General features: G+C 41.2%; 1 protein-coding gene across 2 annotated transcripts in view; it reads right to left on the bottom strand.

Annotated features, from left to right (window-relative positions):
- Positions 1–4523: 4523 nt before the first annotated feature.
- Positions 4524–20058, bottom strand: part of LOC119651210 (ELAV-like protein 2) — a 42582-nt gene continuing 27047 nt past the window's right edge. For both annotated transcript variants that reach the window (XM_038054660.1, XM_038054659.1), the window contains 3 exons: positions 6877–7111; positions 6637–6814; positions 4524–6579 (listed from right to left, as the gene is read on the bottom strand). In XM_038054660.1, coding sequence (XP_037910588.1) covers positions 6421–6579; positions 6637–6814; positions 6877–7111 — 572 coding nt within the window. In that variant the 3' untranslated portion in view covers positions 4524–6420. The remainder of the gene's footprint in view (positions 6580–6636; positions 6815–6876; positions 7112–20058) is intronic.

The raw sequence follows: 20058 nt of genomic DNA, 5'->3' as shown, positions 1-20058 counted from the left end.
GTAAAGGGTATAACGCATCTAACTGGGAAGAAAGAGCGACTTTTTCCATATAAAAAACGAGAGCTAGTCCAGCAAAATGTTCAAATTACCGACCGATTTGGTTGTCATCCCATACCCCATGATATAGTTTTGAACGCATCCTCGACAACCGTACGATATTGTTCAAATAACCGTGAACCGAACACGGTTTGTCATCAATTGCTAAACTACTGACGCAGTAAACATTATGCAGCTTCTCATAGAAAAACCCCTTGAAAAAACATCGTCCTGTCTACTTTGCGTTACTGAATTTAGGCATTTGACCGCGCACCACACAAACTGATGTGTATCAACATCTGTTGCCGAAGTAATCCATGCGATCCGAAAAATAAACTTCGAAGTGTGGTAGGTATATCAAAACCACTTCGTGTCCCTGTCGGTGTTCATCCGGAATATGCCTCTAGTAATGCCTTTTGTTCTTGCGGAACATCCAACGTTAAGCGTGTAACACACTGCTCTATACAGAAGACGTTTCCTTAACATCGCACATCAAAACTGATCTTGAGCAACATATCCAGTGTGCACAGTGAAACCATCCCATCCACAGCACGGTCCCCGACTGAATTTAGCTAGAACCGAATTTTTGACGATCGACCCTAAGGAAGCAGATACTACCACTGTCGTGAACTGAGCAGCGAACTGTGAACTTTGTTATGCAATTGTTCTCCACGTCAGCGCAACTGTTTCAATTCTAAAATTTACCGCGGTGTCATCCACCATGTGCTTCTGTAATTTTGTGTGCTGGGCCACTACAATAGAGTGAACATCACCTCGAAGTAATGGAAACGAAGACGTTGCTTAGACTAGTGGCAGTCAAACCCATCGTGGAAAAATTATGATAGAGGCTTCTTCGATGTTGTGATCATATAATCCACACTGACGAGAAGTTATTAGCTTAAGTAACCTTAAGCATAGAATCCGACTCCACCCATATCAAGCTTATGACGCTACTGAACAAAGACGAAGAAAAAAAAAGGAACAACTGATGGGCCCACACCAGAAAATATATAGTAAATTGATGTCCTGAAACCAGAAGAGGCCCTTAAGAAGGCTCAGGACAGACCTAAGCCATATCTACCCGTGCCGAGAAAGCAGAGAGCGGCAGAGATCAGCCCGCATGAAGGGACTGCTCCCAAAACATCCAAACCTGAACCCAAAGGGGGAAAAAATTCGGGCAAGTTAGCAGCGAAGGCGGGACTCAAGAAGCCCTCCATTAGCTATGCTAGTGCGATCAAGGACATTCGACTGGCCATATTGCCAAAAATGTTTCCCGAGCAAATACTCACTCGTGAGGAGCAGGAAACCATTAGAGACCTTGTCGTCAGGCAGATGTGCAAGGGATGCACTTCGAAACACCTGTTCACCGGGATATGCTTTCGACTGGGAAAGCAGCGACGCCAATCGTAAAGGTACCTTCTTGAATTTATTCTTAGCAATAAATTTGAAATAGATAACTTAGGGAACACTCCAACATTTGTGACCAGCACTAGACAGGAGGTGCTAGACTTAACTCTAGGAAATACTCTAATGAACGGAATGGTCTGGAATTGGAGGGGGTCGGATGAACCCTCTATGTCTGATCACAGGATGATCAGATTCGACATTGAGGGTAACTCCGAAATAGAAAGAATACGGAATCCCAAGAGAACGGATTGGGAATCCTACGCAACGCACTTGAGCAACAACATTGCCCACCTTCAAGGGGACGGTGACATCAGGAGCAAACTGAAACTAGAAACAGTGGTGGAAATCGAACAGATCACAGAAGCAACCACGGTGGCAGGCGTGCCTAACACCCCAACAACGAATAAAGAACTTGAAACTAGCTAAATAGGTATGCTCAGAAGCTAGGCTAAGGTGAGCAGTGGGAATTTTTAAACCACTGAAATCTCCCCGAGTAGATGGCATTTTCCCAGCACTAATCCAGAAAGGTCTAGGAATCGTCTTAGAGTCTTTTCTGAGGGTGGTAAGGGGGAGCATAGCACTGGGATACATACCAAGAGCATGGACGCGGGCAAAAGTGCTCTTTATTCCGAAAGTGGGCAAAAAGGATCCTTTTCACCCTAAATCTTTCAGACCAATTTCCCTAACATCGTTCGTACTCAAAACGGTGGAGAAAATCATAGACAACCATATTAGAAATAACGTTCTAAAGCGTAATCCCCTACATCACTGTCAACACGCTTACCGGGCAGGACGGTCAACTGAAATGGCTCTGTATCAGGTGACAGAGGTATTACGGAATGCCATGGAAACAAAAGAAATTGCACTGTGCGCGTTTTTGGATATCGAAGGAACATTCGACAACACATCGCACACAGAGATACAAGATGTCCTGAGCCGCAAGGGAGTGGGGAACACCCTGGCATTCTAGATGGGCTAAATGCTAGAAAGCAGGCAAATAGAAGTACCGACAGATACAAATTCTATTGTCATGAACACTACTCAAGGCTGTCCACAGGGTGGGGTACTATCGACCCTGATGTGGAGTATGGTAGTGGATGAACTCCTCGACGTGTTAACTAATACTGGAATACAAGTCCAGAGTTACGCGGACGATATTGTTTTAATCTGTAGGAGCAAATATGAAGATACCCTATGTGATAGAATCCAAACTGGACTAAGGGTTACTAGTGCCTGGTGCAGGAAGGTGGGACTGCGGATCAACCCAGCCAAAACCACCATAGAACCATTCACTAGGAGACGTAAGCTTGATCACCTGAGAGCCATTACATTACATTACATGATATGGAAGTGAAACAAGAAACAGAGGTCAAATATTTTGGAATTACGCTACACCAAAAATTACTCTGGAAGACACATGTCGGAAACATTAGTCGGAAAGCCACGAGGGCTCTGATGACTTGCACATCCATAGCAGGAAAAATATGGGGTTGCAGCCCGAAGGTACTACTTTGGATATATACTGCAATAGTAAGGCCAATGATTACCTATGGAGCGGTAATCTGGACAGAAAGAACCGAACTCAACACACAAGCCAGGGAATTACATAAGCTCCATAGGCTCGCTTGCGTGTGTATCAGTGGGGCAATGAGGACATGCCCAACGGCATCCCTGGAAGTCTTTCTGGGACTAACCCCTCTCCATCTGCAAATACAGATGCATGCAAGGAGGGCAATATTCAGGATAGCCGGGAGTATTAGTGAGGCGGGGAGCTGCCTAAATCTAAGGAAGATTGATATTCTTTCTAGGCGTTATCCCGAATTACTGATACCAAGGGATAACATGACAACGAGGTTTCACTTTGATAAGAAGTTTGAAACACGTTGGAGTAACAAGGCAAACTAGGAGAGCGTGGCTGCGACATACGGCTTAAACCAGCAACTGATTACTTGGTACACTGACGGATCCCTCACAGCAGAGGGCCAATGGGCAGGTACACTAGCATATTCCAGGCGGAAATATACGCCATAGACAAATGTGCCCCCTTTGATCTGCAAAGGAACTACAGCAGGGCAGAACATAGTTATTCTCACCGATAGCCAAGCAGCGATCAAGGCACTTAGGTCCAACCTGGTGAACTCTAAATTGGTGTGGGAATGCCTTGAGGGACTGAATACACTCGGGTCGTCCAACAAGGTCTGGATACTTTGGGTTCCAGGCCATGTTGGGTTGGAAGGCAATGAGGCAGCGGACGAACTAGCCAAGAAGGGAGCAAGGACGCCTTTACACGGGCCAGAACCCTTCTGCGGAATCGGAAACGGTTTCATGGCTATGAATCTAAGAAATAAAGAGAAACGGTTGAGGGAACTATACTGGGCGGGCCTACCAGGGATGGAGCAGTCCAGGGTGCTTATTGGGGATACGAACCCATACGCACTAAGGATTGCTTAAACCTCACCAAAAAGAACCTCCGAATCTATCACCTAGGGAAGCTAGGGATATCTACGGGCACTACCTGCAGGTTTTGTGAGGAAGAGGACGAAACCTCTATACACGTCCTGGGACATTGTCCAAAGTAGGTCAAGACATCTGGGAGAACACAATACCAGATGCAAAGCTGAAAGATCTGGAAGTAGGGAACATACTAAAGTTCCTGATGGTTATAGACCTGCTTGAGATACTATAATATGATCAACCAGTAAAAGGGGCACAATAGTTCTTTAAGGACGCGGTGCAACTTTTCCTTAACAGAATAATAAATAAATGAACTATCTGGCACTCGCATGATCACCCCGCTAGGATATCAGAAAAAAATACAAATGGATCAAATTAAATGGTAAAACGGTTGGCCCTAAGTCCTATAAAGCTAGTTTTTAATTACTGTAAAATTGTAGGACAGGATGAACATTCATCTAGGGATCAAGCTGGCATTAAAACATCAAATTGATAACATACCCGCGGCTGCTCAAGAAAAACAAGAGCAAAGAGATAAGAACTGGTACAAATAAAAGCAATATCTACAAATTTCATTTTTTTTATTTTGATAACACAAAATAGAATAAACAAATCAATACAATATAAGAAAATATTAGTCACTCAAGTAAAAAAAAAGGAAACAAAATCTTTGGCGTGGTTGAAATTAGGACGTGAAATTAATTGAATCACAAAATTATAAAATAACAAAGAAAGGTAAATTAAGGACGATTATAATTCTTTTCTAAACATATTCCATAATTCTTAAAGTAAATGTATAAACTTCATAATCCATTATAAAGAGAATAACAACATTTCATGAATGAAAATAAAAATATATTCAAAATTAAAGTTACCTAAATAATGTGGTTCTTGGCAATCTAATTGAAGTTAAGCGTGAAAATAAAGCATAATCTTCAAATTAGAATAAAGTTTCAAAACAGTCATTTTATCGTAATAAATTCCGAGGGAGAAAAAATAACGAGCCATGCACCAAAATTCTCCGTAACGCAAAATGTCCAAATGAAAATAGAACTGAAGACATGGATTTTCAATAATAATTTCATTCTCTACAATTTTATATCTCTCATCGATTTCGTTTTACACACGTCCCTCCTGACTGGCATTGAACGTGTATAGGTTCCGAGGGGACACCTTTCACAATTTACAATACTGTAAAATAGTTGCGCATCTAAATATATAAATAGTTATACGCGTTCGAAATGCTGAATGAATGCTACATCAACCGAGACTTTATGAAACGGAAAGCCTGTATTGAGGTACAAAAGCAGATTTTGTCAGTAATGTGCATATATGAATTCAAAAATGTTTTATTAATAAAAACTGTACCCAAAAAAGTCTCATCTTTGGTAAATATTAATGATTTGAATAGATAATTGCTAAAAGGATTATTGGTAGACAGTCGAACAAGAAATGAAAAGTCTTCAACCAAAACGTCCATGTTTCCAAGTATGTTTCGATGGTAAGTTCATGTGTACTTTTTCCATGATAGTGTTAATACTTCTATAAATATATTCCTTAAGATTTGTACAACACAATTTGTTTAGTCATTTCCTTTCCTATGGTCTCACTTCATTCCTTAAACCAGATTTTCATATCATCGCCATTCAATACATAATAACTATCGGTTTACGGTTATTAGTTCAAAATAATTTTCTATTTGTTTCCGCAAAAACTTGCTATGAATTTACTTTTTTGAAGAAAAAGAATTCATACACACACCCTTTAATTGGAGAATGTCATCTATCATTAGATGAAAGGGAAGGAAAATGAGCGTACATTTAATATCATAATAATCAGTTCAAGCTCCGTATTGGCGTTTTTTCCTTCATTTTCTCGCTTCATTGCCTATTCTACCACATTATTCGTTTCAGGTTAAATTTTCAATTATCATTTTAGATACTGAATTTTACTTTGCGCCTAATAAGACAAAATGTTAAATGATATCTATATCCTTTAATATATATTATCGTAATAAATGTATTATTATAAGTTACATTTGGGTAAAAAAATTGCATTTAAAGCTTAAAAGTTAAAAAGTATATTTTTTTAAATTTTATTAATCGTTTCTAACATTTCCTTTTGTTAAGTTCTCGGTTTATTTTTTTAACTAGTTTTAGTGTTTATACTTCGTCATCATTTCTCCATTTACCTCTTATTTTTCACTATTTCCGCAAGGATAGAAAATATTCGAGAATAATTTTAAGGAATTTAATTCAGTTTTGAACTGTCCGAAAAAAAAAGCACTTAAGTCCTAAATAAAATTCATACTGGGCAGAAAATGCAAAGAAAAATCGGTTTAGAAAGCGAGCAGAGAAAATAAAGCACGAACTTATGATGAATTCAAAATTCTTTTCATCACTAGGGGAAACAAAAGAATTGAAAAACAAAAAAAAGAATATTACAAATACATTTGTTCGTGTGTTTTCATTTTACTTATTAAAGTTATTGTTTTTGTTTGTTGGCTGTACTATCTTTGTACGATTATGTCTTGGTTTTGTTTGTTTTAAAACTAACTTGTAGCGCTCGATTCCCTAATGTGTAACCGTTAAGCGATTGTATAGCAACAACAGCCTCATCGTAATTTGTCATCGTTACAAATCCAAATCCTTTGCATTTGTTTGTTTGTAAGTCTCGGATGACCTGCGAATCGTTTACATTTAAGAACACTTCAAATCGAAGCTACAAAAACTATTTTACCTTCACTGATTGGACAGCACCGAACGGTCCAAATAATTGCCAAAGAACATTCTCTTCCGTCTCCGGTGCCAGATTATATACAAATATACACCAACCCGAACCGTTGATAGTATTCGATGGGAGCATTGTATTAGCCAGTAAGTCTCCAGTCAGTGGTGAATACCTCGAGATTACCGAACTGTTATAAGGAACAATAACGATTGTGAAAATACATAGTCAGAATTGGAATACAATATCTACCTAAATCGTCCAGCTGTAGCTGCTGGATGTATTGGTCCCGGAAATCGTCGGGCATTTTGTGGTGTTAAATATGCAGCTAACGGTGCTAGTGCCTTATTATTACTTGGATTATTGGCGAACTTAACTGTAATAGGATCGGTGGAATTTTTTGGAATAGTACCATTCAGTTCTTTTATGGCACGCTCGGCTTCCATACGTTGGTCGAATCGTATAAAACCGACGCCTTTCGACAGTCCTGAAAATTTTAATAAAACACGAAGAAACATTTAATCGTAACATACAAAACAAAACGTGTAAAAATTGAACGAACATTGTTTTTGATACACTCAATCCTGATTTCAAATAAATTACACATACAACGGAAATATCGATATCGTCAACCGGGAAAACTAAACTTTAAAAATCACGTTACCTTTGAACTTGTTTAAAGCCAGAAAATGTTTGCACTATCTATAATTAAACTATAAAAATTGAACCAGGAAGTTGACGCAAAGTTACGAAATATCACTTATATTGATAATATTCAGAGAATATTATCAATATAAGTGATATCACTTATATTGATATTGATATTGATAATATTCAGAGAAGGGGCACAATAGTTCTTCAAGGACGCGGTGCGACTTTCCCTTAACAAAATAATATTCAGAGAATGGCGATAAAACATGAGGTAGTCGAAAAAATCATCATCAACGGCGCAACAACCAGTATCCGGTCTAGGCCTGCCTTAATAAGGAACTCCAGACATCCCGGTTTTGCGCCAAGGTCCACCAATTCGATATCCCCAAAAGCTGTCTGGCGTCCTGGCCTACGCCATCGCTCCATCTCAGGCAGGGTCTGCCTTGTCTTCTTTTTCTACCATAGATATTGCCCTTATACACTTTCCGGGCTGGATCATTCTCATCCATACGGATTAAGTGACCCGCCCACCGTAACCTATTGAACCGGATTTTATCCACAATCTGACGGTCATGGTATCGCTCATAGATTTCGTCGTTATGTAGCCTACGGAATCGTCCATCCTCATGTAGGGGGCCAAAAATTCTTCGGAGGATTCTTCTCTCGAACGCGGCCAAGAGTTCGCAATTTTTCTTGCTAAGAACCCAAGTTTCCGAGGAATACATGAGGACTGGCAAGATCATAGTCTTGTACAGTAAGAGCTTTGACCCTATGGGGAGACGTTTCGAGCGGAACAGTCTTTGTAAGCTGAAATGGGCTCTGTTGGCTGACAACAACCGTGCGCGGATTTTATCATCGTAGCTGTTATCGGTTGTGATTTTCGACCCTAGATAGGAGAAATTGTCAACGGTCTCAAAGTTGTATTCTCCTATCCTCATTCTGCTTCGTGTTTGACCAGTGCGGTTTGATGTTGTTGATTGATTCGTCTTCGGTGCTGACGTTGCCACCATATATTTTTTAATTCGAAGAAATAGAACGTTTAAATTTTAATCTGGTGAAAATCCTACCAAAAATGAAGTACAAACTCCCAAATATCTTTCACGATTTTCACCTTTCCTTGTTATCTTATATAGCATCCCATCAGGAGCCCTTTACTTATTCAAAATAGCGCGTCGACTACCCCTATGCGTCACCCCTAAACGTTCACGGTTCGCTGAAATACACTTCACCTCCTCAGGGCTTCCCAAGAACCCTACACACCTACTGCATTGCTCTGCGCCATGTGCTTCTGGGGCACCCCACTCGTCGACCAACTTCCGATACTGGACTCCGTTGCATGGCATAGCCAACAATGCAATTGTCGTCCAACTATCCGCTGCCACTTCTTCGTTTATGATAGTATCAGGCCAGTGTTCTACGATGATACCATGCAGACAAGTATTGTCGAAGACTTGTATCTTTCGAACTCCCATATAGCAACACAGAAAGAATACTAGCACAGAATAGTCTCAACTTGATCTTAGTGTTGAAATAACTGTATTTCCAATATGAATTGCGGTTTCGTCCAGGTCAGAGACGACTCATCAGACGCTGCCTCAACTCTGCCTTGGGAGCAGTGTGATCAAAGTGGCTACAAATTGGCATTTGCTCCCTTATATTAATTCAAAAACACGACGTGTATATGAATTATAACGAAAACAAAAACCGCCTTGTAAAATTCAATCCTAAGCCAGCCGAGGCCAGGGCAGAGGTGAAGCAGCGTCTGAAAAGTTACCTCTGCCTTGGACGAAACTGCAAGTCATATTTTTTACAACTTGGGTGCTTACCCAAGGATGAGAGTTCCGTGGACCACAACCAAGAAAATTTGTTGCTTTTCAACTGGTCCGGTCCGCCATTAAGTGGATGGCGGGCTTAGGAATCACTCGATTCTCAAACAAAATTCTGAAGCTAAAACGAATCTAGTACTTTTAATGCGCCGCTTCGACATCAAATTGATCAACGCCTTCGATGATCTGCCCATTAATGCAGATCAGAAGAATGCAATTACACGTCGCACTGAGAGCCTTAGCTGAGTTAGAGTTTATCTTCAGTCCAATTCTGCTGAGAGACACTCTTTGCAAATCCAGAGCCATGAATGATTAAGAGAACAAACAGATGATATCAGCTTGAGGGTGTTTGAGGAAAGATGTCATGGTCCATTGTACTTCTCTACGTCCTCCGATCAAGGCAGCATGAGGAATATCACCGATAACAAGAAGAAATAATACCGAGCACAAGATGCAATCCTGGCGGCTCCGCTTTGGACCTCAAAATCCTCTGAGATTTGAACTCGATGCAACACCTTGCAGTTTACGCCATCATATGTCGTTCTGATAATAGCTATTGGTTTCTCCGAAATGCCCTTCCTAGATAGACTTATCTTAATACACTCCCTGCTCATGCTATTGATAACCTTCTCGGAATCTATGAAGAGCAGTTGAAACGAAAATCTAAATTCCGCGCATTGGTCCAAGATGATCCCCAGGATGTTGATGTGATCAGTGCAAAAACATCTAAAACAGAAACCAGCTTACTTTCTATTGATCAAACCTTGGAAATACCCCTTCAATTTTCATATTATCATCCCTTTGTTGGAATCTTAGCGATCATTCCCTTCTTTTACTCTCCGGGAAAGGGCTCGGTTTCCCAGAATTTTCGTATAGGCGAAAGTACCAGTTCTACCACACTGCAGGTTCTACGGGAAGACCGTCAAGCACGGCAGCTTTACTCTTTTCAGTACATTGATGGCCAAGATGATTTCTATTCTATATGGAGGAGCAGTTATGATGAATAGCCATTTCATCCGGAAGAAGCGGAACTTTAACGGATGTCATTAACGGCGTGAATTCTTTCGTAACACGGTTCGGAAACTTCCACTTCCCTGATCAGCGCAGTAACAAATTCCCCTGCACCACGCTGAACTTTCCGGGATTTCATACATGATCAATCTAAACATCTTCTAAACTGCATTAAATTTCCCATAGAACACCTCCTCTGCATCAAAATATCGATCATTTCGTAACACTATACTATTGAAATGCTCCCCATTCTGGACTGGAATTTCGCAATCAATATTCTGTCTGCAACTGGCTCTCAAATAATGACGCCACGCCTTGCGATTGCCATAAACTATAATATACCACTGGATTCACGCTTATTTCTACCAAACTACGAAGTACAATAGCTCAGCGCTGCAAGAGGCGGGGGATTTCCAATATCTAACCTCACTCAACTCTAAAATGTCCAATCTGTAATGCTGGTACTGATCCTCAATTTGGAGAAAGCGAGCATTTCGGGGGCCAACAATATTGTCATTGAGAAACTTGTGCATATTCCAAAAAGCAGCTCGTGCCCTGATACGATAGCTAAAAGTCGTTGCCAGTAGGTCCGTCCCTATCCGAAACATGAATAACGTTTCAATAGCAAATTTAGAGTTCAACATCAGCGGGTTACTGGCCCATAGATTCCTATCCCTTTTAGTCGCCTTTTAGGGCAAGCAGAGGATACTATGAGTGAATTGTTAGTCCCCACCTCACAAACAGAAATAACCAAATAAATGTTCGATCGCATACGATAGCAGTTGCATAAGAAAATACTCGAGAAAACAGTTAAAATCCTGAAACATTTTAATCAAAGGCGACTAGAGATCGTATCACGGTAATGTAGTGTATATCGGAACGAATAGATTTAAAAATCAATGGAAGTTTCTTTATTTTTTTATAAAGAAAAGACAAAAAGCAACAAACTACATCCTGCGTACAGCAATGAAAACTGGAATTCCAGAGAGATTCCATAACCAAATATATCCAAAGGAACAACGTAACGACTTTCCAACACCGTTGAAAAACGATACAATCGAATCTGACCAGAGCAAACAGTAGCAAATTCACAGGATACACAACCTCAGAATTATACTGCGAAACTGAGAAATCAGCTCCAATCAGCAATCGCAACTGAGAACAAATCTGAAACCATTCAAGCATCCAAGATAGAAAACAGAGAAATACGCATAATATACATACGAGCATATGAGTACGTAATTTTCATAAATTTGTTTTAGCTTAGTGGAGAAGAATGTTTGTATTGCCTTCGGCAGTTCCACCAATATATCAATCGCCCAGTTAGCAGTCACCCGATCTATTGAAGTTGCACTCTTCTGGATAATATTATATTAACAAGGATATGTTCCTTACCCACATCGGGAACGACATTTCTCACAAAAATCATGATATTATAAAAGCCTTTTCTGCTCTATTCAAATGCGTGGAGGAAAAAGAGAGGTGTTTGACATCCGATAAATCAAAGGGGTCACATTTCTTTCTGGTCGGTTACGCGAATGGTGTACGCACACTGGGAATGGTGATGCAGCGAGCGAGCAGATGGATGGGTGGGCATGGATTCTCCCTAGCTCTGAAGAAAGCCGAAGTTGTTATGCTGACTAAGAAAAGGGTTGCATCAGTCCTCCCTATTCAGGTGGGTAAAACCATGGTCTTGTCAAAGCCGGCGACGGACATCTCGACGTCATGATAGACACGAAGATGAGCTTCTTCGAGCAGATTCGCAATACCGCAGACAAGGCTGCGGCTAGAATGTTTGCCATTTAGCTGATGTCCAATGTCGGAGCAGGCGTCGCTTGCTGATGAGTGGGGTTCAGTCCATCCCCTTTTACGATTCCGAAGCATAAACCAGCTCCTTCAGTAAGAAAGTGTACCGTAAGCGCCGAGTTGTGCCTGTCTATCGTACCGTTTTGGAGGCAGCTGTAATGGTGATCCAATCGCTCTCTATGCTGCCGAGCAGAGGATTATGTACCTCAGAAAAGGCAAAGGAAATAAGGAAGCTCTCACTTGTGAAGTGAGAGCTGTACTCTCTGTGCATGATAGCAATCTTGGTAAAGAGAATGGAGAAGTAGATTGACCGCGCATTTCATAAAAGACATTGCGGCCGTGGTTCAACCGGAAGCACGGTGATGTTCACTATTACGTAACCCAGCTGTTCAGCACACAATCGGAAAATCACGCTCGCCTGGATGCAAGAAGGTGGTGGAAGATGCCTGCCAGACTTTTTCTTCTGTAGAAGATGGGAGCGCCATTGCCATCACCTTTTGATGAAAGAGTGCCTTGCGTCCTGCCTGCAGAGTGAGGACACGTGGAGCTAAGTGGCACGTTAGACTCAAGGCGTTCTTAAGGCGAAAAAGAGAGAGAGATGGGTAGGAGAGATGCCAGAGTAGGTGAGGCTCCCTCAATCCACGAGGTTTTGCTACTATACTGAATAGGCCTCGCCTGAGGTAATGTGTCAAACGGTTCCCGATCAGAGTCCTAGACGTTCCAGCGGGATGTTTTAGCCGGTAGTCTGTCAAGCAGGAGTCCGGCACTTTGTGCGTAAATGCATTTCACCTCCCTGCAAAAAAAAACCAAAGAAGTTAACTCTAATAAATCGACTTTTAGGTTCCCAACTTCCCCACCCTCCACAATTACATTTTTTGAATTGTTCAGAAGTAATAGGATGATCATCAATGGATTGTAAATTCAACTACGGACGTATTTTTAATTCTCGATTTTAATTCTGACTTTCAGAAATACAGAAATGATCAAAAAGGCAGATAAATCGAGGAACAAATCCCTATGAATATCATTAAATTTTCGAGGTGAATCAAGGAAAACAGACGGCCAGAATAACTAGTGAAATTTAGAAAGCAAGCAAATTCTCTTTAAAGTGGTTCGATTCCACCACTATGTCAAGGAACCATAACAGAGAGGTGCAAACATACAAAATATATAAGACCGCGACTGATGCCGGAGAATTTAATGATGTCATTAATCACATTAAAAAAAAGTGGTGAAAAGGGAGCGAAAATGTAATCAGAACACCTACAAAGACAAGCACTATTCATAACACCAGCAGATAGCAATTCTTCTTCGGGACGAACGATTTTAGTCGGTAGGCAATGTGGCGAAAATCACTCTGAGAAAGCATTTATGACGTCAATTAGAATTCACAATAATGAAAATTAGCAAGGGCACAGAAATTGTATAGCAATAGGATGAATATTTCGTTAGAATTCCTGATAAAAGATGATTCGAATTGGATAAAAGTCTCGCATGAAAGTAATTAACAAATTTTCTGGCAAAGTATCCGCGTACCTTTCTGGCATATTCAGCGAAATGTAAAAGGTCTGAGGTCCGCCCTCTTAGTCAATCCAGCTTTAGAATTAACAGGAACGCACAAAAAAAACAGAGAGGCGAGCATTGAAAGACACTCGACTCATTCTTCATATAAGTAAACTTGAAAGGCTAAGTTCGGAGTTCGGAGAAAAGCAAGAAGTCAGTGTATATTATATTTACGTGTTTCTCCTATTCAAAGATTTTACGACAAAGTTCGTCAACTCTAATAAATTGACGACATTGAAAGTACTTTAAAACAATACCAATTTAACAAGGTTTCTAGAGGAAGGGGTTTGATTGAACGGTGCTCTCAAACTAGCGTAGAATTGCCTTTTTGGGTGCCTGGGTAGTACTGACTTCCCTTCACGTCTCCTCAAATCTCTCAAAAAGTCAAAAATGATACTGAGCAGAACGAAAATGTATTATTCAGAATTCTTTACAAACAAATTTGCAAATCGATCGAGATGGCAACCGACGTTAACATAAATACTGCCGATAAGGAATTTTCCAACTGAGGAAAATTTAAAATTAGATCAGCAAATTTCATGTTAATAAAATTGGGATTTAACGAAAATCAATAATTGCGGATATATTAATCAAAATAGCCCGAATTCTTGACATCCGAGAAATCCTTAAATGTGGCCAATATTTGACGAACATGCACATGTTTGATCGATAATGATAAAATGATCTTCAACAACCAGCAACTAAAAGTTCAGAATTCAATTGAGACCAATGTTCAGCTCAGCAAGCATCAAGGATTTCCATGGTTAAGCAGGGTTTTATTTTGCAATCTACGATAAGAGAGGTGAACAAGACAAGGGAGTAGATTGCATCATAGACTTTGCAGGACACAGTTTCAGTTAACTGCTGAAATAAACTTATTTAGATCCAAGAAATCAAAACAGTGGCGACTTTCAAGGCAATTGTAGTTATAGAGACCCAACCTCAAAGGGTATGTACTAAACATCGATTTTAATAGAGATAAGTGAAGTGAAATGAAACAAAGTCTTTGCTAGGAGTACGGAACAGTAATATATTCAGAATGATTATTATGTTTTATTGCAGTGAACGTTGAATTGCGAGAAAGAGCAATGTATTTCAGAACACTGCAAACAAAGGAAATTAATAATATTACTAACAGCATATAGCGAATAACGTATATATGATATGTATGGTATATATATGGTTGCCTTTCAGCCTTGGTGGGATATAGCACGTCAACCATACCTGCAAACCATTGCTTGCAGTTGCCTGAAATACGCTTCAGCTACCCCCACGACTTCCCCAGACGCACGCACTCCTCCTCTACTGTTCTGCCCAAGTGCCCTTGGGGCGACCCATTCGTCGGCCATCTTGGGAGAGTGGATTCAACTGCATGGCATAACCAGCAATGCAATTGTTGCCCCTCCTTAATGTGAGACTAAGAACTTTGGTTTTGTTAATGTTTATCTTTAGTCCAACTCTATTTGCCTCTCTTTCCAAAATCCAGAGACATTTGGCCAAAGCCCAATGAGAGAGCCAACGATGTAACAGCGTATTCGAGGTGTTTGAGACAAGATGTCATCATCCATTGATTTCACCAATAACTAGAAAACATAATATCAATGAAAAGATGCAACCCTGGCGGACTCTGCTTAGCACCTAAAAATTCCCTGAGGTTTTACCTCGATGCAGCACGTGACATTTTCCGTCATTATATGTTTGTGTATTAGTTTCTACAGAATGCCCCTGCGTAGAACACTCCAGATATAGTCCTTGTTCACGCTATTGAAAGCTTTATCGAAATCAATGAAGAGCATATGAATCTAAACCTAAACTCCGTGCACTGTTCCAATATGTTCCGTAAGGTGTAGATGTGGTGAATGCAAGAGGATCCGGAGCGGAAACCAGCCTGCTCTCTGTCGATCAAGCTTTCGATATGTTCTTTGATGCGTTTCAGGATTATTTTAGCTATTATTTTTGCGACGGCAGGGAGCACGCAGATACCCCTCCAATTGTCACACTCAAAACGAGTGCCCTTTTTTGGAATCTCAACGATCAACCCCTTCTTCCCTTTCTTCCCCTCTCTGAAAAAGGTCTCGAATTCCCAAGATTTTCGTACGAATGGAAGCGGCAGATTTGCAGTAACTGGAGGTGCAGCGATAAATAATTCTGCGGGGAGACCGTTATGGTTTTACTCCATTTGAGTGCATTGATAGCCGAAATGATTTCTCTTCTGCTTGGAGGAACAGTCCATATCCGCATGCTACGGTGACTAGCCATTTCATCCACAAGAGATGGAACCTGACCGGATGTACATAATACGGTTAAGGACACTGGTGAAGTATTCTTTCCACCGACGACCGTTAACGTTCTTCGCAGGGCCATCGAAAGATTTACGACCACATGCAAGCTCTTTCGTGGTGCGGTATACAGTTCTCAAATCACTGCGATCTGCGGCATCTTCCCCTTACCAGACCAGCGCAATAGCAATTTCTCTTTTGTCATGGCGTACACTATGCTGAACTTCTCGGGATTTCGCTCGGTATGGGAGTTCGAGCGCGTCACGCCCACCATCACTCACGGCGTTCCGTTCATCGATCCGCTTCCACGACTCCGCAGCCAGCGATCAGTAGATCTGCCGTTCGATAAGGAAAATAGCTCTCCCACTGTGGAGCGACAGCTGGGTCGTACACGCTGTCGATGTTGAACTTGCAGCGCCCCAACCCTACACAACGAGCCAACGTAAGCATCCATCAGCTGGTGATGCCTTTTGAGGCCGATGTCAGCGACTCTCTTGTTACACACATCCAGAAGACAACTCCTAAATCTACTGCTGATCGCGAAGTGGTCGATCTGATTGCTCGCACGGCGTCAGTCAGTTGAAACCCAAATGAACATTTGGTAAGCTCTGTGCTCGAACAGTGTGCCACCGATGACGAGGCGGTGGAAGTTGCAGAATCATTACCGTTACGGTCGCCAAGACCGTGCTTCCCCATCATATGCCCGAGTAAGGTATTGTCAGATCCCACCTTGACATTCAGATCATCCATCACGATCACAATATCAGCCACCTTTAGGAAGCTTCCTCTGAACCGCGTTTATTTATTCATAGAAAGCATCCTTCTCCACTAAATCGGAAGTCTTCGTTGGTGTGTAGCATTGTACAATTGCTCCCTAACCTGGACTGAAATCTAGCAGTTAGAAGTCTGACAGAAACCGGCTCCCAAGCCAAGAGAGTGCGCCTTGCGGTAGCCGCCAAAAGCAAGCCGACACCGGATTCGCGTGTGCTACTACTTCCAGAATACAAAAGCACATTGCCGGAAGAGGGAGAGGAATACTCTCCAGAGTTCCACCAACTTATTTCGTTTAGGCCCAAAATGTGTTTATATCGCTGGAATTCCCACTCAAGTTGGAGAAAGCGAGCATTCTGAGGACCCTCGCTACCGTTGTCGAGGACCGTGCGCACGTTTCACCGATCATAGTCCGTTATCGATAGTCAAAAGTCGTTGCCGCGAGGTCAGTCCCTATTCGAGGACTTATTGACGTGTAGATAAGAATTAGAGTGTCAAAATTTACAGGTTGCTAGCCCACAAATTTCTATCTCTTTTAGTCACCTCTTACGACAGGCAGGGAAGGCTTTGAATGTATTCTTAAACCCCAACTCACAGGACGAGGATAGCCGAATCGACGAAACCTTAAGGTAACCACATATAGAAGCCAAATGTAGATCAATAAGGAAGGAGAAACATCAATCAAGAGAAAAATAAAAGTCGAGATACGGACAGAATCCTGAAGTATAAATATTGAGAAAGAAAAATAAATAGATAGGCAACTATTGAAAGATTATTTTCCAAGTGCAAGTAATGAGAAACTGAAAAACTTGAAGAAGTCATTGTAGACTCTATGGCTATCTTCCCCTGTATTGTATTTTGTAGTACTACCAACAGCTTGAGCAACGACATTACAATCCACAATCTTGAAAATGGCTGTCGATCTGACAATCCGCGTCAAAAGACTTTTTTATTTTATGATATGACAACACCCCTCTTCTCTCTGCGAAGCGCCAAGAAGAACACTTTACCATGAGAGTTAAAAACAGTCGTAAAACCTCATCCAGAAGGGAGAAAAGAGAGAACCGGAGTTTAGAGAAGAGCAGCGAATGGCTAACGAAATTGGAAGGTTTGAAGAAAGTGCAGATTAGACAGATATCACCACCGTAAACTATATCTTCAAAAAATTTTCGGACGATTCTTCTTTCGAATGGGAGGAAGAGTTCGCAAAAACCTCAGGCTCTGCAGAATACATTTACAATATTTTGGGATACCTTTTTATTCCAACTTCTTTTTTATATATGCAATTTTTAGTTTCTTCTAAAGATAATGAATAAAATAATCACCGAATACACGAAGAAGTCTTAGAAATCTGAAGTGTAATCAGATAATGGTCATATTGCTTCCTAAGTACTGCAATTCTTCAAACACCTCGACATAATGTCTGCTTGTTCTATCATAAAATTATAGATTTTTTCTTAATCGCACTGGACTGGAGAACTGAACTAAAATCTCGCACCAATAAAACTAAAGTTCTTCCTCTGGCAAGTCATCGGACTTCTCTTTAATGCACAGGTAGAACATTGAAAACATTAATAAATCATTTTTAGGTAGTTTTTTCAAAGAATTAGATTTCAATTTCAATATCATTCGTCATAGTAACAGTAAAGCCTTTATCATTCTATCTATTCAAAATTAGGCAATGCATATACCTCAACACCAGGTGCAAGTTAGGGCTGTTTCATACCAAGATCCCCTTTTGGCTGCAAGTAGAAGAGCCAACATCTATCTGGAATATATCATTGGGCCACGTCGGTCATGTCCGTGAACATGTTAATCAAAGGACAAAAGTGGAAGCTAATAGGTCATACTTAAAGAAAAAACGAGGACTGCATTACAGGCTATGACATGGAGTGAAATCTCCTACCTCGGAATGGTGGTCAAATGAATGATTGACCTGTGTGGCGGACAGGCTTGAAGTAACTATAAAAGCCAGACAAATATGAAAATAGCAGAAAAATAGCACGATGATGAAATCAAGTAACCACCGACTGCTTTCCCCAAGGAAGTCCAGAACCAGATTGCCGTAATCGAAGGTCGCGTTTCAAATATCATTGACAAAGAAATTTGAATCGTGACTAGAAGTCGGACGCGAGTCGACTCAATGCGAATGAGTACCTGAACCAAACCATGATAATAATCACGGGCGACCGCAATGCTAACCACATTCCCACCTAAAGTACCGTTATAGTCTTTAATGAAAAGCTCCAACATGCTTGAGGGTTGTTGCGTCAAAGATTATTATTTTCCGAGTTGTCACAATCTCGATAGATGCCGGATTTTACCTAATACTCTCACTAAGTGCAAACATTTAGGCTCGGATGATCCTACATACTTGAAAGATAAAGGGGCTCTGGTAGTGGTGGCCTGCGGTAAGTTTATGGGAGAATTCGTCGAGAGCTCTCCCGAACATCAAGCATGCATGCAAAATGGTATATTTCTGCATGGTTTGAACCAGACTGTGTGGGACTCCCAGGTACAATACCTCGAGACGACAAATTTCTTTGATTTCGCGAACTAGTAGCTCTTCTCCACGCATTCCCGTTCAATGTTGCTATTATGAGGGATAGCAACATCAATAATATACGGAGCGACCCGTCTTACCAACTAACAGCACGTCAGGCTTGTTGTGCTCTATATGGCGATCAGTTAGAACCGGCCGGTCCCAACATATGCTGTAAGCAGAACTATCGAGTACTGCTTGCGGCTCATACCGGTAAAACGGACATGTTCCGGTGATCAACCCATGCTTGTATGCAATGTTTTGATAGATCACCTAACATACAGCATTATGATGCCTGTTCGTATATTGCACCGATACCATAATAGTACAGCCAGAAATGAGATGGTACAACGTCTCTTACGCCGAACCACACATTTTGCACTAGTCGTTCTCCGCCCACTTGTTAAAATTCGTTCGGTGACCACACCATCCTGAATAGCACACATGGATCCCTCTCTCTAAGCAAAGAGCTCTCCAGCACACAGCCATGTGTTCGACAGATGCAGATCGACAAATGGCTGCCAAAGGCAACTCACGTGTTTATCGTGCATTGCCTTCGATTTCCATTCATCGACATGCTGTTGGTCTGAGGAATCAGAGGATTGAAAGATTGATCCTTCAAGTTAAGTGGAGTCAGCCAGCAATCTTCATTACAAATATCCGCATGCATGGGACTCGCCTGCTCTCTGCTGTAAAAATAAGCACGTAGCGAGTTGACTTGGCGGTAATATTATGTCGCCACGGCAACCACGCCCCTGCCTCCGATGACACGAAGCAGGTTCTTCCACTCCACGCAGAATTTGACTGATGCATTCAAAATTTGGACATTTTCCAATTGGTTTTCGCCCGCTTGAATATTCTGAATGTAGACGCCAGTGAAGGGATAGGGAATACATTCAATGCGCTTATTTCATTCTTTCTCGAGAGGTGTGTTTTCAGCATCAGCTTCACACATCACAGGAATTCGGACAACAGAACATACTTC

The sequence above is a fragment of the Hermetia illucens genome, chromosome 3, assembly GCF_905115235.1.
Source record: "Hermetia illucens chromosome 3, iHerIll2.2.curated.20191125, whole genome shotgun sequence".
Lineage (NCBI taxonomy): Eukaryota > Metazoa > Arthropoda > Insecta > Diptera > Stratiomyidae > Hermetia > Hermetia illucens.
The sequence above is the reverse complement of the archived record's forward strand: the minus strand, read 5'-3'. Positions and strand labels throughout refer to the sequence as shown.